Raw genomic sequence first — 26,834 nt, forward strand, 5'->3', positions numbered from 1 at the left:
GACTGGGCCCAAAAAAGACCTTGACCCTCTCCTCTAAATTGTGGGTCTGTCTCTAAGAAAATGCAGCACAGTACAGGACAGGAAAATGTTGTTGACTATGATTATGTCTTCGTTTGTAAGTCGCTTTGGTTGTAAAGCGTCTGCCAAATGCAATGTAATGTAATTTAACCCATTGTGTCCTGGAGACACATATATAGGTTTTTCAGGATTTTGAGATTTTAGCTGTTTTATTAGCTATGTGGGTATGTTAGAGCTGAATGAACACATTACAATGCAGGGGGGGGGGGTTAAATGTAACTCATTTCATGTTTGTATGTGCTTCAGAAGCTGAAGCCTGACCCAAAAAGGGCTTAGGACAAAATGGGTTAAAGGAAAAGAATCATCATCTGTGGACCATGGGCCCACAGGGAATTGCCTTGTATGCCAGATTTCCAGTCCAGGCCTGATACAGGAATCACAGTAAAATGCATTTCATTCCATGGATATAGCCTATAGCAAAACACTTGTCCTAGGTTCAGTCTAATCAAACACATGATCATATAATTTAAATCCTTCAAACAAAGTCATTATCACCCAACCAATACGTGTGTGTGTGTGCCTGTAAATCTGTGCACATATACTCAAGCCGCTGTTTGTCCCTTTCTTTCTTTCTTTCTTTCTTTCTTTCTTTCTTTCTTTCTTTCTTTCTTTCTTTCTTTCTTTCTTTCTTTCTTTCTTTCTTTCTTTCTTTCTTTCTTTCTGTCTTTCTGTCTTTTCTTTCTTACACCTTGGTGCCCTGTAAGGCATCTTGTGCGTAAGCACAGCTTGGCCTCTGCTCTTTCAAGTCTCCTTTGATATACAGTACAGTATGGGTCTGGTCATCACCCAGTCACGCAGAGCTTTTATGCTGTGTGCAACAGCTGAGCATTGCAGTGCTGGGCCGGCCAGTACTCTGCTACGCTTCTCTTTCTATCACACACATGCAGGGGTGGAGCAGGGGGGGGGGGGGGCATAGGGGCCAGAAACCCCAGGCCTCACCACTAAGGGGGGCCCCCTCCTACCAATGGCTTTGGATTTCTAAACACCTCAGAGGCCCCATTTGCGATATTTCAGTATTTTTTAAGTAGTTCAGTATTATGCTAAACAGCAAAGTTAGTGTAAAATGCCTTTATTGCCGGTATTTTTTAATCATTAGGTGTGAGGGGGGCCTCTGACACATCTCTCCCCCCCCCCGTCACAAAACCAGTGCTCCGCCCCTGCACACATGGGCTGCACTGAACTGGGATGTAAAATCAGGACGGGCATCGTTAGTCAAGACCAGTCCTCTAGGCATTGAGAGAGACAATGAAGCCTGTGACAACATTTTTGAAGTCATCTATTGTAGGCTATTTTGGCCGCAATAGCCAAAATGAATATTTAAATCTGACTCAGAGAGGTCAGCTATAGCGACATGTGGACTGATACCACTACACTGTACATTGAGGGGAAGAGCCAAAATCATCCTCAGTCCACCGGGCACATGCCCTGTATGGCCAATCCAGCCATGCACATGTAGAACAGCTGACTGGTGCAGCGGCCGACCAGTATGCTATATCTCGTGTTGGTGCACAGTAAGCTAAATGTTGCAATGTTAATTCAACACTTCAACACATTTAAGTCCAAATGATGTCAAATCAACTGTCTAAGTGTTAAATGAGCACTGCATAATTGACTGCGTGGGCTGTTTTTTTAAGCCTGATTCTGAGGAATGGACGTATGGGCTCAAAATCCTTACTGACTGACTGGGAAAAAGTGGAGGTGAACTCAAAGGCTGATATAGCATATAATGCTTTAGATCAGTGGTTCTCAAACTTTTTGTGTGAAGTACCACCTACTGTAAGAAAATATTGATCTCTCTGACACCTTGACTAGAGTATCGCAACAAAGGCCTTCTATATTCACTTTTGCCAGTCAATACAGGAGAGGTTCATAACGGCATCAACAGCTGCGGTCACATTCAGTGCAAGTTTGTTTTTAAATTTCTTGCTTGCCTAGTACTATTCTGCATCATGTTTTCAGATTCATAAAGTTCAATATTGCAAAATGTGAGACCAAACATATTTTTGACTGCAATAACTTGATCAGACTTCAAATCAATGCACAAAAAATGAATTCTTCCAAGTACCACCAGAGAGCGTACCACAGTTTGAGCACCACTGCTTTAGATAAAACTGGACGACAATTGTTTTGTGGGCTTTTGCCTATTTTTGATTTCTTGGATGCATCCAAATGTATTGGAATACCTAGAGTGCAGTCCTTCAGACGTCGTTGGCATTCTGCTTATTAATTGTGCTGCTTTTCTTTTACCAAAACACTTGTTATCAGTTGTCAGATATGAACCTTTTCTATAGTTTTACACGGTGTGTATGGTGTGAGTAAATCAGTATGATAGCAAAAAAACAGAACTGACTCATCTCGCTTGGTTCCAATATGCAACTCACTCTCTGTAACAGGATGTGTCTGTTTCCCACATGGTAGCAGTTAGGATACATGCACACAAACACACACACACGCATGCACGCACGCACGCACACACGCACGCACGCACGCACACACACACACACACACACACACACACACACACACACACACACACACACACACACACACACGCACACGCACACGCACACACACACACACACACACACACACACAGATATTCCTGTCTCTTGAGGTTCAGGGACAGTGGAGAGACTGGTTGACTCTCGTCTCGATCCCCCTCCTTGTGTCCATGGCCGTAACTACCATTGAGGATACAAAAGTCATGTCCTCTGTATTTTTTTGGTAATGTAAAATATATCTATGATGAAAATTGATATAGTATGATCAACAATGATACATTTAGTGTGTATCTGCCACCCTCATTCATCCTCAAGGCAGTGATTAATGAAAACAAACTTTGAGTTTGACTGAAGTATTTGAAGCATTCTAAATGCATAGTATACAGTACAGCATGCAGTATTTGACCTCTGTATTTGAAAATGTCTGGTTACGGCCCTCCTTGTGTCCACACTCCAAGCCCTCTCTTATTGCCTCGGCCTGCCTCATGTCACAGCAGTCTGCTCTGTGGACTCTGACCCTCAATCGCATTGACCCGTGTTTCCCAACCTGGGGTGCGTGTACCACTCGGGGTACGCCAGCACACTCGGGGTACGTGGGGAAAGTGTAATGATAACAAATGTATGGGGAAATAGTCGGAGCCGTGGCCTAGTGGTCAGAGAGTTGGTCTTTCATTCTAAGGGTTGCAGGTTCAAATCCCCTCTGGCCTCTCCCTACATCTCCATCCGTGGCTGAAGTGTCCTTGAGCAAGGCACCTAACCCCACATTGCTCCAGGGACTGTAACCAATACCCTGACAAATAATAACTGTAAGTCGCTTTGAATAAATGAAAGCGTCAGCTAAGTGCAATGTAATGTAATGTAATGTAGTCAAATTAGGATAGAGGAAGAGATATAGAAGTATAAGTGAGGGGGTACACATGGCATGACGAGAAGGCTTAGGGGGTACGTAAGGCAATAAAGGTTGGGAAACACTGCCATAGATATACAGCCCTATCATACAGTAGAGTGCCTACAGTAGCCTATATACAGTATGCATATCAGGGCTTGACACTGGCACCTGCCAACCGGACAAATGCTGGTAGAACTTGGCTGTGGCTAGTAGGTTGGTGGGGGGAGTAATCGACCAGTGCTCTCCCCCATCCTCCTCCATGACTGAGGTACCCTGAGCATGGTACCGTCCCACCACACTGCTCCCCATGGGGCGCCACTGAGGGCTGCCCCCTTGCACGGGTGAGGCATAAATGCAATTTCGTTGTGTGCAGTGTGCAGTGTTCACTTGTGTGCTGTGGAGTGCTGTGTCACAATGACAATGGGAGTTGGAGTTTCCCAATTGGAGTTTCCCAATGGGCTTTCACTAATACTTTCTCTGTCACTAGCCAATTTGGCTGCTAGCTTATTCCTTGGTATGACACATGGATCATAGTAGACTATATTCTTTTGTTTGCCCCTCGTGTATCAATTGTTTGTATTTAAGTTCAAGAAAAAGCTCAGTTTTTATTTGCTTGATATAGGCCTACTTCCATGTAGAAAGCTAAACATGTATCTTGCTGTAGCACCTCATCTTCTGAGGATAGACGTCACACCATCATGATGAAGTAATAAAATGTATATATATATATGAAATCTGTGGCTAGTGGAATACCTGAATGGCTATTGACTCGGGAAAGCCACTAGCCACAGTGAGTGACCGGTGAGTGAAAAAGTTAATGTCAAGCCCTGATGCACATGCTCAGTCGTCCCATTATCAAACTGCTAACACTTAACAATTACTAGCGTTTACTACCCATCTTCTCTTTTATGAAATTACATTACATTTCGCTCACATGATTTGGATGAATCCATGTATTTGGTTGCTGAATACTAATAATGATTTGAGCTGTGTGGTTAGGTGCCTTGTTCAAGGTCATTTCAGTCACGGTAGAGGCAGGTGTCGGACGTTGCACACATTCTGCCTACTGGTGCGAGTGAACAGGAATTTGATCTGGCAACCCTACTAGATCCCAAGGCAATTGGACCAAAAGTGAGACATGGCCTGAAAAGTTTGTGCTGGTCCAACATAATAACATCAGATGGCATAGACCTACACTATATACTGACAAGGAAAGCAAACAAGAGGTATAGGTCATTATAAAACAGGACCCCATACTTGAATGTGTCATTGGCTAAGTTTACATGAGACATTTAATTCAGAATAAACCTCATTTAACCAAATTAAAGCCATTGTTAACCAAATCAAGTCAAGTCAAGTCAAGTCAGCTTTTATTGTCACTTTCATCATATTATGCACAAGACATACAAGGAAAAATGAAATTACGTTTTCTCTCTATACCATGCCAGGACAAGACATATACAAAACTGACATTTTCAGACTGACATAAAGTGCAGACAGGACAGGTAGCCTACAGTGATGGACTGGTAACAATGGACAATAATAAAATAAATAGGGGCCTACAGTACAAATGAACATTTAACATTCGGCATTTAACATTCAACATGTAACATTCAACATGTAACAGATAAGATAAATAAAGAATGTAGACACTACAATAATAGAAATAATAACAGTGAAAGTAACAGTATAATAACAGTACAAGTGGTATGTTCCAGGAAATGGCAACTTAGTAGGATGCCAACGGGAAGTTGGCAATGTCACCAAAATACAAACCTCTTTTCCTAATTCTTGTTGTTGGAGTTCTTGTTGTGGCCAGTAGATGGAGGCAGAGAGACGTTGTAATGTGACACACCACCAGCCCACCGTAATAGAAAGCAGGAAAGCTGCGGATAGGGAAGACGGACGAAGGGGAGGAAGTTGACATGATGCCAATGGAAACAAACTGTCTGTGGCCCCAGCAATATGTTCCTAGAGTGAGAAAGTGATTTAGCATGTGTAAGACAATGGCCTGACCTCTCTGCATTCATTTCTATGGGAAACTGCAGTAAATCAAGCGGAAGGCAGATGTAACAAAACATTGTTATCTTTGAACAGAACGGTACACTAATGGGACTTAATAAATGTGTTTAGAACAGAGTTTTCTCAAAGTATGGTCTTTGGATCACTGGTGGTCTGCATGAGATAGCAGTGATCGTAGCGGTCCATGAGGCGCTGTGTTACTGTAAAATATTATTCTTAAATCTTTCACGCAGAGCCTCCATCTCAGCCTGTTGTTGACAAATGGTAATGACCATGACTTAGTATGTTAATTCAGACTCTTGGTAATGTCAAAGCAATATTGTAATGTAGTGTGAGCAAACACTTACTGGAATTTGCTGACGGTCCAATCTAGGAAAGGGTTTTTTTGTGGCTATAAAGTTTCTGTTTTATACTGAAATTGCTTTGTGATGTCCTTTTGGCCTTGTGATACCAATTGAATCTCCGGTGATGCATTGCGGCAGCATGAGATGGGTTCGCCAAATTGTCAGCAGTGTTGCCATATTGGGCTGTTTCTCTGCTTAGGATGGTCACCTGCAGGTAAAAAAGGGCATTTGGGTGGATTTACTGCTAATTCAATGCCATAGAAACCAATAAAATTTAGTTAAATTTGAGCGGGATTTAGTGCTTCCAGGCGGGTTTTGAATTTTTTGGGGGGGCTGGAAATCAGTCTGATCTGGCAACCCTGATTGTAAGGGTATTGGGTGGCATGGTTGTTAATAAAGAGGAAGAGGTCCTTGAAGGAGACTGTAGACATCCATCCGCATGTTCCATGACGGAACTTCCTGCTGTCAGCTGTGCACAGTGCGGAACTCGTCAAAAGATTTCGCTAATAATTGTATTAATGATGCATCTAGGCCCACATTTCTTCCCATCTACTGAACTGTCTGGCCTGGAATGAAATGCAACACTCTTTGACACTTGTTGTTAAATAACCTCTCTCTCTCTCTCTCTCTCTCTCTCTCTCTCTCTCTCTCTCTCTCTCTCTCTGTGTGTGTGTGTGTGTGCGCTCCTGCCTGCATGTGTCTGCTGTGTGGTGTGGCCTTGGTTATGTTTACAGGCTGGTAAACGTTGTTCCACTAAAACACTGTATGGTGACCAGCCTCATACCCTATACATGGGTTTGTCGTGTTTGTAAAGACGATGTTGTGAGGACACACATGTGAGCTAATGTTTTCGCCGACAGTGGTTTCCAACAATCAGAGGTTGAGTTGTGCGCAGCTAGTTTCGCTAGCAGTCAGGAGAAAACAGAAATTCAGAACTCAAGAAATTCATGTATACTTCATACAATTCAGACAATGCTAAATGCTACTGTGCTGTGCCTATGAGATCCAAAGAATGAGTCTCTCTCTTGCATTACGGCCATACATACACTATGTAAATGGCTGGAGATAGAGGCGATGGAGACAAACAAATGTGTGGGGGAAATGTCATTCCCTTCCTAAAATAAATCGCTGTGCTGCATGCAAGGCTGCGGGAGGCAGGCGACAGGTGGGACCGCACACAAAGGCTTCATGAAATGAACGCAGTTAGAGAAGGACTCCAAGAGTAAGGCTTTCGTTGCAAAACGGTGTATCCACCATTTTTGAGTTTTGCATTTTATTATTGGGAATGACTGTTCAGAGGTACTATCACCTCTGTGTGAATTCTTGCATTTCAAATATTTCGGGAACATACTTTTTAAGCCTATATAACATGCATTTTGCAATGCAATGCAATGGAATGCCCAATACAAAATGTCAATTTCCCAACATTCTACAAAATGGAGATACACCATTTTGCATATGAACCCTTCATTGTATAACCGTAGTGCAAATGATTTGAGATTTGAGAGAGAGAGAGAGAGAGAGAGAGAGAGAGAGAGAGAGAGAGAGAGAGAGAGAGAGATTGTAACTGTGCGTGTGACGGTAATCTTGAAACAATTTCACTTCTACTGTCAAGATCTAGCCTACTTCCTCTTTATGAACTTGGAACAGACGGCATGTCATGATAAACTCTCACAGCCTCCACAGACTTTTTACATTGAATTTCAGATCACATACAAGGACGAGAAAAATTCTTCAGATTCCAATTGTGTTTCTCATCATAGTGGTAGGACCTGCTGCCTGTTCCCATCTTTCAGAGAAGACACGACAGTATGGGGGGCAGACAGAGAGAGAGAGAGAGAGAGAGAGAGAGAGAGAGAGAGAGAGGGAGGGGGGGGGGGAGAGAGAGAGAGAGAGAGAGAGAGAGAGAGAGAGAGAGAGAGAGAGAGAGGGGGGGAGAGAGAGAGAGAGAGAGAGAGAGAGAGAGAGAGAGAGAGAGAGAGATTGTTAATTTGTGTGTATGGGGGGCAGACAGAGACACAGAGAGAGAGAGAGAGAGAGAGACATTGTTCATTTGTTTTCTTTTTTTCCTCTCCTGAACTTCCCTCCATCCCCCATGCAGGGAGGGCACCCAGGGGGTCTCTGGCGGCAGCTCCCCCAGCCCCATGCCTCATATCTCAGGCTGGATACGCAGCAGCTGCCCCTGTCCATCACACCGGCTGTACAGCAGCAACAAGTAGCGGCAGGAGATGGCTGGACGGGTCATGTGGCATGTAGGGCATTTTCCCAGTATGTTGTCAGTCCTACCGTGCCGATGCTTTTGAACTTGTTTGTTTGTCTGTTTTTATTTTATATAGGCCTATCAGTTACAACGTTAGGAGCTACATTTACATAGCGGACTATCATATCATAGTGTACATCAGCCTGTAGTGGGGAGTTTGGGGAGGGGGTGTAAGGGGGGGGTATGGCAAAAATGCCTAGGTCGTTTTTTTTGGTCCTGGCCAGCCCTGGTACAGAGGCAGTGAAGTGATGGTGGGTGTCAGGGTTGGAGGGGGGGGGGGTGTAGGGTACATTGGTAGAGGGGTAGTGGTAGTGGTTGTTGGTGGGGAGTGGGGGTCGAAAACCCCCAGCGTGTATCAGTGTTGTCAGATTGCACGGGCAGCCAGGCCAGTGACACGCACAGCTCAGTCTGTGGGAACGTCTCATAAAAAAAAAGAAGAAGAAGGAAGAGAGAGAAAGAAAGAAAGAAAGAAAGAAAGAAAGAAAGAAAGAAAGAAAGGGAGGAATACAGACAGCCAAACGGACGGACAAGACAAGACACGACGAGACAAGACAAGAGAAGACGAGACGAGACAAGACAGACAATACGGGGATTTAGGAAATGAAGCAGAACGATGGCACCGTAATGCTGGACTGAGGAGCAGACACACTACACACAGACTGCTCACGCACACACACTCACACACACAGACACACACTCACTGACACACACACACACACACACACACACACACGGACACGGACACACACACACACACACACACGGCCACGGACACACAGACACACACACGGACACGGACACACACACACACACTGACACACACTCACTGACACACACACGGACACGGACACAAACACACACAGACACGGACACACAGACACAGACACACACACACGGACACGGACACACAGCCACTGTCTAGAAGCATGAGGCGTCTGGAGCACATTCCCCTGCTGCTTCAGATCCTCTTCCTGGCGCAGGTTTACTCCGTGGTCTCGCCGCAGAAAGGTCGGTGGCAACCCCCGTCGCTCTTCCTCTTCCTCTTCATCTTCTTCAATCTACTGTACTGTCCTGTCTACTCCCTCTTCCTCCTCCTCTTCCTCCTCTCCAATCTACTGTACTGTCTACTACTCGCTCTTCCTCCTCCTCTTCCTCCTCTCCAATCTACTGTACTGTACTGTCTATACTCTCTCTTCCTCTTCCTCCTCTCCAATCTACTGTACTGTCCTGTCTACTACTCGCTCTTCCTCTTCCTCTTCCTCTTCCTCCTCTCCAATCTACTGTACTGGGGTGCATTTCTCAAAACCAAAGTTGTTTGCTACATTAGCTACGTTGTTGCTTTCAATGCATTTTTCCATTTGCAACTACCGAAGTTGCTAACATGCTAACAACTTCTCTTTTGAGAAATTAACCCCAGTACTGTCTACTACTCTCTGCTTTACTCCACTCTGTACCGTACTACTAACCCTCTGGCAGTAGCATAACAAATCATCCTTGCCTCTCTCCACGCGGGAGCGTTGTGCTGTGCTGTACTTTATAACTTCAACCATGTGCAGTCAGAGCACATATGGTGGGAAGGCGCAGGCAGGGCGGGAGGCCCCAAATTTATAGTCAAGTGTAAGCCGTCTGACCCTGGTCCACATTAACAACAATTTAAGAAAAAAAACGAGAAGAAACGCTTTGGTGCGTTGGACACGTGTTTGGAAAGAAGTCATTAGTTTGTAGCTTATGGCTAAGGACCTCTAACGTATGGCTTTTAAACATGCCTTTTAAAACACATGGCTTTTTTTGTTTTCACTGCAAATCTTACAAATAGGTAAATATTATGTCAGCCAGGGAAGGGGGGCTGTGGAGAGCTGTGCTTATGGGTCCTGCAGGCCACTGTTGTAAATCAGCTGCCTGGCTCCCATATATACTGTAGCAAAAGTGGAGCCCAGAGCAAGCAGCTTCTGTGTGCAGCCTGATCAGTGGCTGGTGATGGACTAGATGGCAAAATTACAGTGTTAATCCAACACTTAGAGTGTACTCTGGGATCAAATACAATCAAGAAGATCAACTCGTAAAAGGGAAGTCTTTCTTGGTGCGTCCAGTCCAGGATGGTATACAATATGGAGAAAACTGGTCCACTTCGGAAAGAATAGGCCAGGGATGACTGGAGCACTCAGATACTTTTTAGTATTTTATTGTGGTGCGAACTGTTTGCACCACAATAAAATACTAAAAAGTATTTGTGCTCTACAATCAAGAAGATGTTTAAATCGACTCTCCAAGAAAAAAAAAAACTGTGTGGGTGCAGTTGTGACATTGTATTTCACATGTCTATGTGCTTCACTGTAACTAGAAATGCAAAATATAAAGAAAAAAGAACATCCAGGGTTAGTACTGTACCATGTTTGACTACAGCAGTGATTTTCAACCTATGGGCCTGGGCCCACTGGTGGGCCCTGAAGGTATTCCAAGTGGGCCTTGAAATAATTTTCTACAAATTATAATCATATTTTGGTGTGTCTTGCTATTGGTTTATTTGAGTTTTATTCTTTATTGGGTCAGAAGTGGGCCCTGAACATTTGTGACAATTTCGAGTGGGCCACGTTGGAAAAGGTTGGGAACCCCTGGACTAGAGATTCACAGAATTACTGTCAGAGATATTAGAAAAACAAAATCACAGTTTTGAAAATACCCCTTTCCACACATAACTATTATGTGGTATTTGGATTGTAGAAGTATTTTAAGTGTACCATATCCATCTAAAATCATAGACTTCTTCAGAGTAAGGATTTTGTGTCCATTGCCATTTTCTTTTAGTTTAATAGTGATTATGGCCATTTTCACAAATTTGTATGACTTATGTAGGACATGAGCTGTTCACTATGTGCTGCAAATTACACAATTGCACATTTGAGCAAATGTTTAAGGTACTTGTGCCTGGTATATTGTCAAAATATGTTAGAAGCGTATTTCAGTGGCATTGTATAATTCATCTATGACATTTACAACATGGGGACATGCAGCCACTATTCTTTTAACGCTAGTTAGTTTCATGTACGTACATTCACCACTGACATTATAAAGCATGTTATTGTTAGACCTAAACTGAAACAGGCATTTTACAATGCCAAAACAGTATATAATGAGATGGATAAAAGTACCGTAAACTTTCTTGATTTTAGTGGCCCATGATGTGGTGCACAAATGAAGGGCTGTGTAACACAAGCAGTGTTTGTCAAAGGCCATTCCTATGGCTCTCAGTTCGCCGTCCAAATGTGTGCATTTGGCTTTCTAGAGATTTACTGCACGAGATGAGGTCATGTGCGTGCGATGTGGAGGAAACCCGAACGCGTACTTCATAAAGTACAGTACTGTACATACGTAGACTAGACTCAGTCCTGACTGAGGTCATAAAGTACAGTACTGTACATACGTAGACTAGACTCAGTCCTGACTGAGGTTACAGAGAGAAGGGGAAAAATGTTTTGTACCTCCCAGTGTGAAAAGCTGTTTCCAGTTTGAAGACTTGGAGCATGTGTTCGTGAGGAAATCCTGTTTGGAGTGCGTGCCAAATTGTTGTGTTTGTCATGAGTTGTACAGATGGATGTTCTTAGCGTCACGAAATCGGCATGTTTTCACCACCCTTGCTGATTTTAGTCGTGCAGGGCCGCAGGAGAAACAGGAATGGACAAACGGCTTTTCACAAGGCCACAAACACATACTGTAGGACCACCAACCAGTCACACCCGAAATGTAGACCGACTGCAATTCATCTGCACTTCATGCTCAACAGTATTTCTTTGTGACAAATAACAACCCTTGTATACGTCTCAGAAGACATAGTGACATTTTTTTTAAGTAGGCCTATTTAATCAAGCCTCTTATTCTGGCTCTTGTCAGCATGTGGGATAATTCTTCATTCAGTTCTTGTCATTGTGGATGTCACAATTCTCAAGTACTGTAGTGTCTCTTTTCCACGGCTACAGCTCGACAACAGTGTGACTCAACGGCCAACAGCGTTTACCACCAGGCCATTAGACTTTTGAATTTGCAGGACTGCTGAGGGACATCACTGCCTAAAATGTTATCCATCTATTCTTTGGACATTTCTGTGTGTGTGTGTGTGTGTGTGTGTGTGTGTGTGTGTGTGTGTGTGTGTGTGTGTGTGTGTGTGTGTGTGTGTGTGTGTGTGTGTGCGTGTGTGTGTGTGCGCGCGCGTGTGTGTGCCAGCTCACAGCTCAATCAAAGAGCAAAAAGTGACGGACAAGTCGCGCTGTGTTGAGCAGTAGGCCTGCCAGAAAAGCAGCGGTGGAAAAGAGGCATAGATAGGTGGCAACAGCGGTGGAAAAGAGGCATAGATAGGTGGCAATGGGACATAGATAGGTGGCAATGGTCTGTGATGGAGACAGCAATGACAGCACCACAGTGTTGACAGGTCGAACTTTCATACCAAAACCTAAAATTGATTGTTCTTTAGTGGACATTATCGTCAACAAATCAAACACACATTTTGTTAATTTCTCTGTTTAGCTTGCCAAAAGGACTGTATAACTCACATGTCTGTATAGGCACATTTGTGCTGCGTAGTCGAAATAATCTTTAACCAATTTTGTCCTAAGCCCTTTTAGGGAAAGGGTGCCCTCTGCCTATTAAATCCTAAATATCTCAGCCTCCGAAGCAGATACAAACATGAAATGAGCTACATTTAAAAGCCAGGACCCTTGTTTTGCCTTAGAATGTGTCTATAGGGTTTTCAGGCCGACCAGAACGGAGCCGGTGTCGTTGCCCGCACCAGTTACGGTCGGCACTAAAGTGCTTGTCTGCGAACCGCCCGTGTTCATACCGGGCTCTGAACTTTTTCCGCACGTGACTGTGTTACCCGGATGAACCTGCTGACGGCCACGCTGTCGTCACGGTTCGCAGAGAAAAACCTAGTATTTTGTGGTTCGCATTGCGAACCAACTTTCCGGTTCGCGAACGCAAATGTCTGTGGCGTGAACATGACGGCCGGTTCGCGATTAGGTGCGGGAACGGGCTCCAACGCGGTTCTCAGTCGGCCTGAACGTTGCTCCTAGTGGCAGGGTGGTACCGTGTGCCAGCCACTGCCGCTGGTTTGTGAATGGGTGATGTGAGGCGTACAATTTGAAACGCTTTGAGTGTTCGAAGGAGTGGAAAGCCGCTATATACAGTTTTTTTCAATTGCTAGCCAGCGCTTACCCATACTTTGGATACTTTTTCTAAACTCTTAACACAGACTACCACCTACCAAGCACAATTGGCCAAACAGCTAATTTTCTTCTCAAAAGCACTCACTGTTAAATATAGACAAAGAAATGCATTCATTGACCGCTAATTGTGTGAAAAAGGCATGTAATGTGTCAACTGTATGGCAATGGAAAGCCCTTGGTGTGCTAACTGTATGAAGAGTTTTGCAAATGTCGCTGAGGTTTGGACAAAAGCTTGTTAGCAATTGAAAAAAACTGTAAATGTAGTCCTTTTACCAGAACCGATACATCACTCTGCTATTCACTCTACCTGCACATCATGACCCTGTGCCGCTAAGCAAAGTTAGGCTACCCCAGGCCTTAAGTTTGTGCTTGTGTGCAGGCGTGCAAGCCTGATAAAGGAGTGTTGGGAGTCAGAGAGAGAAGTAGAATGTGTTTTAGGACAACTGACTGGAAACTCTTGAACGAACATTATTGTACATCATGGATTTAGTTCATATTATTGATCGTACATTGATCGTACAGAGGTCAGCATTATGGTACAAATACAACAATTACATTACATTACATTGCATTAGTATTTAGCAGACGCCTTTGTTCAAAGCGACTTACAAGGAGCAATTTAAACAAGAACAGGGTAAGGCACAGTGTACAGTTGCAACACTGATAGCATTGTCCTACAAAGAGTAAAGAAGAGGACAATGCATTAAAAAGTAGCAAAAAGTAAACAAAAGACCTCAAGGTGCAGTATACAGTTGCAACACTGACAACATTGTCAAACACAAGGTAATAGAAGCAACATTAAATAATAGGAAGGTAATAATAATATTGGATAATAAGCAAGACATCTAGGCGCATTGTACAGTTGCAACACTGGCAACAATGTCCTAGTTTGTTTTGTTTTCGATGGTGTGAGTGCAGCGTTGGTACGTAGGCCTACTTTAGTGCATACCAAATCAACCTGTTCAAGAAAGATAAAATGGGGTGGCATCCCTTTTATCTCCCCCACGTTGGTAGAGTTCTGCTGGTGTCCAAGCAACTTATGCCTCTTTTCCACTGACTATTTTCTAGTAGGCCTACAGCTTGACACAGCACGACTCGGCTGCCACTTTTTGCTTTACGATTGATCTGTGCCATGCCCATTTGAAAATAAAAAAGTCGTGCTGTGTCGAGCTGTAGGCCTACCAGAAAATCGTCAGTGGAAAAGAGGCATAAGTGGCAATGGACGACTTGTGGACCAGAGAAAATTAACTGTACGGTACATCTGAAAAGTTATTAAGTAGCAGTGTGTGGGAAATCACACAGGCTGTTGTTGTTGTTTCCCCAGTTTCCAAATGACAAGAAGTCACAACCTATATTCCACTTGAATCCTTGCTGACCAAATGACCATGCTGCCTGCTGCTTGTTTTCCTAACGTCCCAAACAGTAAGGCCTTCTCCGCAGGCGTAATCGAATAAGCACTAAGTCATGTTAACTTCATCATCGCGCTGCTGTGATGTGATGACTTGACAGACACCTGATGAGTGCTCTTGCCTTTGCAGTGCAGTCAGCACAGGGACGGTTGCGAGTTGGCACCTCCCGGTCGCGAAGTACACACGCAGTGAGAGAGCAGGTGACACCTCCCGGTCGCGAAGTACACACGCAGTGAGAGAGCAGGTGACACCTCCCGGTCGCGAAGTACACACGCAGTGAGAGAGCAGGTGACACCTCCCGGTCGCGAAGTACACACGCAGTGAGAGAGCAGGTGACACCTCCCGGTCGCGAAGTACACACGCAGTGAGAGAGCAGGTGACGCCTCCCGGTCGCGAAGTACACACGCAGTGAGAGAGCAGGTGACACCTCCCGGTCGCGAAGTACACACGCAGTGAGAGAGCAGGTGACACCTCCCGGTCGCGAAGTACACACGCAGTGAGAGAGCAGGTGACACCTCCCGGTCGCGAAGTACACACGCAGTGAGAGAGCAGGTGGCACCTCCCGGTCGCGAAGTACACACGCAGTGAGAGAGCAGGTGACACCTCCCGGTCGCGAAGTACACACGCAGTGAGAGAGCAGGTGACACCTCCCGGTCGCGAAGTACACACGCAGTGAGAGAGCAGGTGACACCTCCCGGTCGCGAAGTACACACGCAGTGAGAGAGCAGGTGGCACCTCCCGGTCGCGAAGTACACACGCAGTGAGAGAGCAGGTGACACCTCCCGGTCGCGAAGTACACACGCAGTGAGAGAGCAGGTGGCACCTCCCGGTCGCGAAGTACACACGCAGTGAGAGAGCAGGTGGCGCCTCCCGGTCGCGAAGTACACACGCAGTGAGAGAGCAGGTGACACCTCCCGGTCGCGAAGTACACACGCAGTGAGAGAGCAGGTGACACCTCCCGGTCGCGAAGTACACACGCAGTGAGAGAGCAGGTGGCACCTCCCGGTCGCGAAGTACACACGCAGTGAGAGAGCAGGTGACACCTCCCGGTCGCGAAGTACACACGCAGTGAGAGAGCAGGTGACACATCCCGGTCGCGAAGTACACACGCAGTGAGAGAGCAGGTGACACCTCCCGGTCGCGAAGTACACACGCAGTGAGAGAGCAGGTGACACCTCCCGGTCGCGAAGTACACACGCAGTGAGAGAGCAGGTGGCACCTCCCGGTCGCGAAGTACACACGCAGTGAGAGAGCAGGTGGCACCTCCCGGTCGCGAAGTACACACGCAGTGAGAGAGCAGGTGACACCTCCCGGTCGCGAAGTACACACGCAGTGAGAGAGCAGGTGACACCTCCCGGTCGCGAAGTACACACGCAGTGAGAGAGCAGGTGACACCTCCCGGTCGCGAAGTACACACGCAGTGAGAGAGCAGGTGACACCTCCCGGTCGCGAAGTACACACGCAGTGAGAGAGCAGGTGACACCTCCCGGTCGCGAAGTACACACGCAGTGAGAGAGCAGGTGACGCCTCCCGGTCGCGAAGTACACACGCAGTGAGAGAGCAGGTGACACCTCCCGGTCGCGAAGTACACACGCAGTGAGAGAGCAGGTGACACCTCCCGGTCGCGAAGTACACACGCAGTGAGAGAGCAGGTGACACCTCCCGGTCGCGAAGTACACACGCAGTGAGAGAGCAGGTGACACCTCCCGGTCGCGAAGTACACACGCAGTGAGAGAGCAGGTGACACCTCCCGGTCGCGAAGTACACACGCAGTGAGAGAGCAGGTGGCACATCCGCGAAGTACACACGCAGTGAGAGAGCAGGTGGCACCTCCCGGTCGCGAAGTACACACGCAGTGAGAGAGCAGGTGACACCTCCCGGTCGCGAAGTACACACGCAGTGAGAGAGCAGGTGACACCTCCCGGTCGCGAAGTACACACGCAGTGAGAGAGCAGGTGACACCTCCCGGTCGCGAAGTACACACGCAGTGAGAGAGCAGGTGACACCTCCCGGTCGCGAAGTACACACGCAGTGAGAGAGCAGGTGACACCTCCCGGTCGCGAAGTACACACGCAGTGAGAGAGCAGGTGACACCTCCCGGTCGCGAAGTACACACGCAGTGAGAGAGCAGGTGACACATCCCGGTCGCGAAGTACACACGCAGTGAGAGAGCAGGTGACACCTCCCGGTCGCGAAGTACACACGCAGTGAGAGAGCAGGTGACACATCCGCTGGCGGATCTGCCAGGGCTGGACTGGGACAAAGAAATCAGACATCAGGCACTTTAAACCAAACCAAGACCGCTCATGCCAGCCATTGATTGAGACATTGAAGCCTGTGGCAATATTTGAAGAGTTCAAATGCAAAACCCCCTAACTCCACTTCTGAAGACCTGCACTTCTATATTTTTAGAGAACCCTGTTGTGGGTTTAGTTTACATGCATGTACTTGATAATACATATAAATAGTTATATTACATAAATAAAATAAAAATATGCAATTTTGAAAGCTTTGTATTAAATAAAAATGAATTTAGATTATTTTCTGAAAAGGCACTTAGGGGGTTTTGCATCTGAACTCTTCACTTGTAGGTCTTCTATTACAAGCTATTTGGACCACAACAGGCAAAATGAATACATAAATCTGACTGTGACCGATCAGCTGTGGCGGCGTGAGGACTGATAGCACTACATTGGGGGGAAGACCAGGCCAAAATCATCAGCAGTGCACCGGTATGCCTTATGGATAATCCAGCTATGGGATCCGCTGTGGTGGAAACAGCAAGCTTGTCTGCCGCGCAGGGGCCAAAGAGGCAATTACCAAATGCAAACGTGTCCTCCAGAAGAGCCGTTTAACCCTGAAGGCCCCCTCCCCTCTCCTTAAGACATGTGCATCTGTTTTCATGTGCGTTTCCGTGTGTGTGTGTGTGTGTGTGTGTGTGTGTGTGTGTGTGTGTGTGTGTGTGTGTGTGTGTGTGTGTGTGTGTGTGTGTGTGTGTGTGTGTGTGTGTGTGTGTGTGTGTGTGTGTGGATACGGGCGTGTGTGAATGTGTGTGTGTGTGTGTGTGTGTGTGTGTGTGTGTGTGTGTGTGTGTGTGTGTGTGTGTGTGTGTGTGTGTGTGTGTGAGAGAGAGAGTGTGTGTTTGTGTGTGTGTGTGTTTGTCTGCTCATGTGTCCTAACAACTACCATGTGAGAAACAGACCCATCCTGTTTCAGAGAGCATATAAGAGAATAAGGTTGTGTACTGGAACCTAACAACAAGATGAGTTGTTTCTCTTTCCATGCTGAAATGAGAGAATGTTGATATCTAACAATCAATAACAAGTGTTTTGGTAAAATGCGGCTAAATAACAAAGGAAGACAGCAATAATAGTGAGTGAGCAAAAGGTCACAGATGTCTGAAAGCCGGGCAGGTACTCACCTCCAAAAACCTGAAGAGGTGTATCATAAGTGTTTTAGCCCGTATGTGAATTTTTAACATGTATTACCCAATTACAGGCTAGTATAAATCATGCTGATGTTAAGCTAAAATGTTCTAATGGTGTGACCCTTTTAACCTGACACATTCACTTCTCAATGTTTATAATAGTCCCACCCACATTTCACCACAGAGAAGGTCACTCACTCCTTCAGCAGGGTGCACTGCGATTCAGTCTATGAGACTTAAGCACATCCAAATAAAATAGGAAAACACGATAACAAAATATCACACAGTCCAACATGGTGGATAGGTGCTAGCCTACACCGGGCTAAGACACTAACGCACAGTTGCATGGAGGGCCGTTGACAGCTTTGGCTGGGCCTGGGACAAAGGGCCACAGGACCTACAAACAAATCACAATGTGTGACCTACAAAAACACAGTGTGTGGTCTTAAGGCAGATCTTACCCTCATTTTGACCTCCCTATGCTCTCCTTGACCCAAGACCCTCGTGTCGGCCAAATAGGGCACTTTGGCCGATTTTCCTGCAGAAATCCATAGAATTTAGTTCAAATTGGGCCAGATGAAGTGCTTCCAGGCGAGTTTTGAGCATTTTTTTTGGGCTGGAAATCATCAGTCTTATCTGGCAACCCACTTGTCGGCGTCCCTCATGCTAGTTTCTTCTTGCTACTGAGAAGAGCTTGATAGTTGGTTCTTTGGACGATATGATGATCATGTCTATGAAGTTTCCCATTAATCCAGCATATGTTATCCAAAGAGTTAAAGGGACACTGTGTGAGATTTTTAGTTGTTTATTTCCAGAATCCATGCTGCCCATTCACTAATGTTACCTTTTTCATGAATACTTACCACCACGTTGGGGCTCCCTAGGGGGCGCTGAGAAGGAAACAGGTGAGTGCGGGTGGAGCGTTGTTTCCCAAAATTTTATTTTTCATTACTAAGGGGGGGCGTTGGAAGATGTGGTCGAAGGGGCGTGGGAGGGCTTATGATGAGGTCCAGGGGGTTGACAACTATATAAAAAGGTTGAGAACTATATAAAAAATGATGGCCATTTCATTATCTGTACCAAGTGTAAATGCATACGGGACCATATGATTTCAGCAAAGTTACATTTTCACACAATCCATCCCTTGAAAGTGATATGGTCCAAACAAAAGGTTTTGCATGTGGAGTAAATGTTGTGGCCAGCTGAGGAGTGTACAGAGGTGCATCTTGCCACCAGGCAAGGCAGGCAGCCGCTTGGGGCCCCCAAGTAGAGGTGCATCTTGTCACCAGGCAAGGCAGGCAGCCGCTTGGGGCCCCCAAGTAGAGGCGCATCTTGTCACCAGGCAAGGCAGGCAGCCGCTTGGGGCCCCCAAGTAGAGGCGCATCTTGTCACCAGGCAAGGCAGGCAGCCGCTTGGGGCCCCCAAGTAGAGGTGCATCTTGCCACCAGGCAAGGCAGGCAGCCGCTTGGGGCCCCCAAGCCCCTAGATAGTGAATAACAAGCCCACATTTTACCACAGTATAGGCGATTTTGGTTCAAATGCTATTTTTTTTGCATTTTCGCTTGGGGCCCCACCTGACCCTATAATCGCCTCTGTGTGTGTAAGCTTGTTGTTTGTTAGTAGGCTAATAGCTGTGATAAGTTGCTGTGTAACTGGAACACGAGTGCTGATTTATTGTAGGGGGTTATTTGGAGCTTGCATGATAAGTTGTCGCTGATGCGTGTCTCAAAGGTCTGTATTTGGAACTGGCCTGCTGAGTTATTGTTGACGTCTGTTGAGCCTTGTAGCCAAATTGACACAGTTGCTAAGGCAAGGTCTGGCACGGGCCGAATACATCACAAAGATCACACGAAAGGAAATGCTTGAGGCTTAACCACACAAGCACGCACATACAAACAAACAAACAAACAAACAACATCAATGAGGACTCACACGCATGACTCGTCCCCCGTGCAGAGTGCCCCAGAGTGCCCCTCGTCCCCCACACTGCACGGTGCTCTGTTACATAGCCTACCACATCATCTATACTACGTAGTTTTGTGTCTGTTTTGAAAATAGCTCCAGGATCACATGTTCGTAGGCCGTGACCCGTGGGGTACTGTACATGGGGGGGGGTTGTGGGGCTGGCTGACGCATTTAATCCGTACGTCATATTAACAACAACAGGCCAAACAAGATTTAGAGCAGACGGAGCGATGGAAGATCAGGTCAGATTCTTGAGTTGATGAGAGTTAGTCTAAACTGTTTCAGACGCAGCGCATGAGAGACCGGCCGCACAAAAGTTATTGCGACGTGTTGAGGAGTGCTGCCTGCCGCTGATCCCTTTCCACACGAGTCACCAGTGTATTCCTGGACAACACTGTTTCAGCGTTTCTGACATGCGGCGGCGGTGATTGAGAGAGGAGCCTTGTTATCGCGCGTGCTAAGAGCAATAAAGTTTACGCGGTGGTGATGTAGCAGGCAGTCTACAACAGCCTACATGTGACAAGCCAATTTTGGGAATTTGTGTCTAATGTGAAAATTTGAATGTTTGAGTTCAAAACACTGAACAGACCCCCTTTAACGGGACAGATTTATAACCCTCAGTTTCACAACGGCTAAAACAAAGCACACACTTTCAACAGTTTTCCTCCCATCGTACTGGAAGCAGTGTTGCCAGATTGGGCTGTTTCCCGCTCAATTGGGTTGCTTAGGATGGCAGTGTGCGGGTAAAAATGGCATTTAGCAGAAAAACCTGCCCAATTCTTGCCATAGAAATCAATAGAATTGGGCGGGATGTTGTGCTTCTAATCGGGCTTTGAGCATATTTTGGGCTGGAAATCATCAGCCTCATCTGGCAACCCTGACTGGAAAGCAGTTTGGCAGCGAGACTGCACTGTGTGTGCCATTGGAAACATACTTGCGGTCTCCCTTTGACCCTCTTTATTCAGGTCAGAAGCACAATCGCGTCTGTGCCTTTGGCCCAAGCGTCCCAACTGTTTGGTTGGTAGCAGCGTAGCACATCATTTCACGAGACATAACTATCAAGAACCCTGCTTTCGGAGTTCAAAGACCCCTAGAGTCATTTTCCTCTCTTATCGTTTGACTATTTCTCTCTTGTTTCTTTCTATTTATTCTACCTCACTCCATTATTTTTTATTTTTAACGTTGTTGTTTATCCATTTGTTCAGCACTTTGAGCTGCATGCCTTGTATGAAATTGTGCTATACAAATACAGTTATTAATTTTCCACATCCCAGAGAAAATGTAGTACAGGCTAGTTCTCTGTTTTCCTTTGCTTCTGATACATGAGCTGTTCTTCTTGTTCTTCTTTTTGTTCTTTTCTTCTTCTTGTCTCCCCCGTCTACATCTATTTTCTTCTTTTGCCTCTCATCTCCTTTAACACTCTTCTCTAATCCTCTTTTTTTCCATGTTCTCCCCCACATATCTGGTGTGTGTGTGTGTGTGTGTGTGTGTGTGTGTGTGTGTGTGTGTGTGTGTGTGTGTGTGTGTGTGTGTGTGTGTGTGTGAGAGAGAGAGAGAGAGAGAGAGAGAGAGAGAGAGAGAGAGAGAGTAATGCCCCGTGTAGGCCTACATCAAGCGCTACCAACGCGACCCAGGTAGCTGGGGTGGTTGAAGAAGTTTCGCCATGAATTAGTTTCATTCGCTCTGGACGCTGCACTGACATGTTTGATTCAGCTAATCACATAACGACTCTGTCTTGACAGTCCCTCCAGGATTTTTGCGGTCAAAATGTCTGATTTTGTGGCGACATTTTCTCATTTTTTGCAAAGATTTTGCGGCATTTTCTCATTTTTTGCAAAGATTTTGCACCCCTTTCTGGGGTTTTTTGGTAACTGAAAACCACAATCAGTCTAAGCAGGCTTAAGACAAAAGAGAGAGATTCAGAAACACACTTCCTATATAATAGAATAATAAAATATTGTCAAAAACTGGCAGAGCGTCTTATAAGCCAGTGCGTCCAATGCGTAAAAAAAAAAAATCACGGCCGCTACACTCATAAATCTCTGTCGATATTTTAGAACGACTTCGGGGGAAAACGGGACTGCGCGTTATGAAAAAATACTTGTGGGTATAGCCTACCAGTAGGCTAATGAAGAGCGTCGCGTGGTACAGTAGCCAGGCTGTATGCAAGCGTTACAATGACACCTGTTGGAAGACGCGTCTCTCTCTCTCTCTCTCTCTCTCTCTCTCTCTCTCTCTCTCTCTCTCTCTCTCTCTCTCTCTCTCTCTCTCTCTCTCTCTCTCTCTCTCTCTCTCTCGTGCTCGTAGGCCTATTGCAAGCTGTAGCATATTATTTACTTGATGCAAAGTTGTGATGGCATACACGCTCTCGTTGGCATGGTTGTGTGCATGGTTGCATGGATTCGCAAGACTTTATTGCAATAACAGTGAAAGCGTAGAAGGGCCGTTCACTTCCTATCTCGGTGTCCCCTTGACTGAAACAAGTTGCAAAACTCCACACTTCCGAATCCTTTGCGATCGGACGGCACTACAGTGATTGTTATCAGAAGGCTTGTGCCTACGCATAGACATAGACCCTTAAATTACAAACATTAGCGAACATTGAAAAAAGATCAGACAACGACCGTCGGGTAGCATGCTCATCAAAGCGACAGGGGTGAGTGGAGAAGTTGCGCAAAAATGTAACGTAACTACTTGGCGACAGCACCGCCACTATTTCATGACTGCATACACTTCTTCGTCATGGATAAATGGGCAACAATACTTTTTCCAGCCAGGATTGCACTGAAAAGTAGGCTACTGCTGTTAAAAAAAAGGTCATCGACGCCTGCATGTATGTGTGAGGGAGGGGAGGAGAGACGCGGAGCAGCTGAGATGATGGTCGCGACTTCCGAAATAGCAGGCAATTCTTTTTCAATGTTTCAGTGACATAGGCCTATTAACAAAATTGCTTCGATCCTATTGGTTTTCGTGTCCGGTGGTATTGTAGTCACATTTTTATTTTTTTGACGAAAATATAAATCAATAAACTCCACAGAATGTTGAAATTTTGCGGGGAAAATGCGGCTTTACAGGAATTACGTGGCATCGTGAAATTATGCGGAATATCATTGAATTTGCATGAATCCACGCGATCGCTGAATCGCGAAAAACTGGAGGGACTGCCTTGACAGTCTGGGACATTCCTCGATATGAACGTTCCAATTGGTTTTCATCGAACCGCGTCATAGCGAATTCGCTTAAGATTAGCTTGAGTTTAATCGTCAAAATTCGCCCAGGTCGCTGAAGAAGCTTCGCTCCTGCCGAATTCGCTCTGATAGCTTTATTCGCCTTCCCTCCATAGAGAAACAATGACTTCCGCCGCGCAGGTCGCGTTGGTAGCGCTTGATGTACACGGGGCATAAGAGAGAGTAAGAGAGAGAGTGTGAGTGTGTGTATGTTAACTGATGTAAGGCATTTTGCTTTACTCAGATTTTTGCTATTTGTTTACTGCAATGTGCAATAGTGTGTATTAGGTCTTTGTGTATGTCTTGTACAGCATGTACAGTATGTCTTGTATCTATGTATGTGTGTAAGCTGTCGGGATTAATACACGTACTCTACTGTACTCTACTGTACTCTACTCTACTGTACTCTACTCTACTGCACTCTACTCTACTCTACTGTACTCTACTCTACTCTACTCTACTCTACTGTACTCTACTCTACTCTACTGTACTCTATTCTACTGTACTCTACTCCAGGGCAGGAGCAATAGGGAGGGCGAGCAGGGCATTTGCCCCTGGGCCCAGGGCACCCTTGCATTGGTGGTGGGGGCCCAATTGTGATCTTGTCAGGTCATATAGGGGGCCCGATAAGTGTTTTGCCCTAGGGCCCTGTGTACAATTGTTCCGCCACTGCTCTACTCTACTCTACTCTTATAGGGGCGAGCATTGGAAATTAGCTTTTGGCTATAAATGCTATGATGCTTACTGTTTGGTTCTTATGCAACCTACATCTTATGTACCTGTCCCTATCAAATAAACTAAACTAAAAAAAACTAAACTACTCTACTCTAGTCTACCCTACTGTACTCTACTCTACTCTGCTCTTCTCTACTCTACTCTACTCTACTGCACTCTACTCTACTCTAATCTACTACTCTACTCTACTCTACTCTACTGTACTCTACTCTACTGTACTGTACTCTACTGTACTCTACTCTACTCTACTCTACTGTATTCTACTCTACTCTACTCTGCTCTGCTCTGCTCTACTCTACTCTGCTCTGCTCTACTCTACTCTGCTGTACTCTACTCTACTCTATTCTACTGTACTCTACTCTACTGTACTCTACTCTACTCTACTGTACACTACTTTACTCTACTCTACTTTACTCTACTCTACTCTACTCTACTCTACTCTACTCTACTCTACTCTACTGCTCAGCTCCCAGGATCATCACCCTTGTTGAGACGGTGGACGTCCTGCTGGACCACAATGCAACATTCATATGTGAAGTGGACTCCAACCCCCCAGCTGACATCTCCTGGACACGCAACAACGAGCCCATCTAGTAAGCCCATCCCAACCCAACTGCACTCATTTACAGTAGATTCCTACTCTGATGCTGCACACAAGAATTTGAAATGTGTTCAAAATGATCTTTCTGATCCATCCTGTGGTGGGGTTGTTGTCGTTGCAACATATTTGTTTGATTTTCCATAGGCAACCTGCTAAGTTTCTAACTGGTTATCCACAACGCTTTGAAGAATCATGGGTCCAGCAGCCTGAAACCCATGACCTCGCAACAATTGCCAATGCCAAACACACCCGGGCCGCTACCTGCCAATGCCAAACACACCCGGGCCGCTACCTGCTAATGCCAAACACACCCGGGCCGCTACCTGCTAATGCCAAACACACCCGGGCCGCTACCTGCTAATGCCAAACACACCCGGGCCGCTACCTGCCAATGCCAAACACACCCGGGCCGCTACCTGCTAATGCCAAACACACCCGGGCCGCTACCTGCTAATGCCAAACACACCCGCTACTTGCCAATGCCAAACACAGCCGCTACCTGCTAATGCCAAACACACCCGGGCCGCTACCTGCTAACTGGCCTCTTTGTTTTATTCCCTCCACCAAGGAGCTTATATTTTCGGTCGCATTCGTTTGACTGTCTGTTTGTTTGTCTGTCTGACTGTTTGTTTGTCTCTCTGTTTGTCAGCAGGATAACTAAAAAACTTGTGAATGGATTTGGCTGAAACTTTGTGGAGTTGTTGGAAATGACCAACATAACGAGCGATTCAATTTAGGTGCATCACAAACCGGAACCAGGACTTTAAAAAAAAAAGATTCTTCACCATTGATAGCGTACAAATAAAGAGGGTGGATCTAACAAGGGGCGAAGGCCAATACAACGTCCCATAGCAACATTCGGCCCCATGATTTTCTGGCATGGCCGCCATTCTGGAATGAACATCGGACAAATTACATTGGAATGCATCGGGAATGTATACAGGATTTCTACATAATATGGTAAAAAATAAACTGATCTAGCTCTAGGAAATTCTTCATTTATGAATGCTTATACCATCTCGTGTTTTTTTCTGCACAATCAGTGCAGAACTTAGTTATCTATAAGGCTAAAGTAGCTAGCCATATCTTGCCTAGCCTAGTGTTAGATCCATGATCTTTCCTATGGCTACTGAACATTCCAGACTGGCGTACATGACTGCCTGTTCATTCCAGAATGACGGATTTGACTCAAAACGCCCCCTATTGACTGTTTCCCATAAAGGACCTGACCTTCACTACTTGTTAGATCCACTTTCTTTGGTACAAATCTAGATGCCGCTAGTAACCGCAAATTGAATTGCAGGACTTGGCGAACGTTGACATTCCAGTTTCTAAACTACACAAAAAGAAGGCAGAAAGACTTAATATAAAAATTGGGTGTAATGTTCTAACAAACAGCTTCCTTGGCGGAGGTCTGCACTCTAGTTGAGGTCTGTGCTGTTCTAGCTGGCGTTAGTTACACGGGAACTGCACATTTATTCAAAGCCCCTTTGCAATGACATGGCCCCAAGTTACACATACGTACAAAAGCACTAATACTAACTGTATGCTGAGCTTCGCTAACTGGCGTCCTTGTCTGTCATCGAGCGTGCTAGCTGGCATCAGTTACACACCCGTCCCTCCCACGCACTCTGAGAGAGGCAGCTGTTGCCTCTGAGTCATCGCTGTTGGGGGGTGAGCACAAGACAACTCTAAGATCGATGCAGATCATGGAGCAGGTGGGATTAGCCTCGGCCAAATCAGTAATTTGTTATGGAGCACGTCACGTCACCACATATTTTACAGTCAAATTAAATGTAGGTGTCTGTAAGTATGGAGGATCAGAACATTGCTTTCGCAAACCATTTTATTTGAACAGACCGTTTTTTTCCAGAGTACCTAAATACATTATGTTACTCACATGTATATCATACATGTACTCCAGTGATGGGGATGCTGTGGCTTAGTGGCCTAAAACGCCATGCCTTTAATCTGGGGACCCACATTCAAGTCTGACCCAAGGCCATTTCACCAACCTTTCTCCATCTCTCTCGCCTCTCTGTTTATTTCCTCACTCTCTCACACTACCTTATCTCAATAAAAGCATACAGTAAAAGTAATACTAGGCCTACTTTACTCTAATAGAATAAGTGTCATCATGATGTATGTGTGTATGTGTTT

General features: G+C 45.7%; 1 protein-coding gene across 1 annotated transcript in view; it reads left to right on the top strand.

Moving 5' to 3' along the window:
• The first annotated feature begins 8,898 nt into the window (after positions 1-8,898).
• musk (muscle, skeletal, receptor tyrosine kinase) overlaps positions 8,899-26,834 on the top strand; it is a 105,865-nt gene continuing 87,929 nt past the window's right edge. The window contains exons 1-2 of the mRNA XM_063209787.1: positions 8,899-9,102; positions 24,540-24,666. Coding sequence (XP_063065857.1) covers positions 9,021-9,102; positions 24,540-24,666 — 209 coding nt within the window. The 5' untranslated portion in view covers positions 8,899-9,020. The remainder of the gene's footprint in view (positions 9,103-24,539; positions 24,667-26,834) is intronic.

The sequence above is a fragment of the Engraulis encrasicolus genome, chromosome 11 (genome assembly GCF_034702125.1).
Source record: "Engraulis encrasicolus isolate BLACKSEA-1 chromosome 11, IST_EnEncr_1.0, whole genome shotgun sequence".
Lineage (NCBI taxonomy): Eukaryota > Metazoa > Chordata > Actinopteri > Clupeiformes > Engraulidae > Engraulis > Engraulis encrasicolus.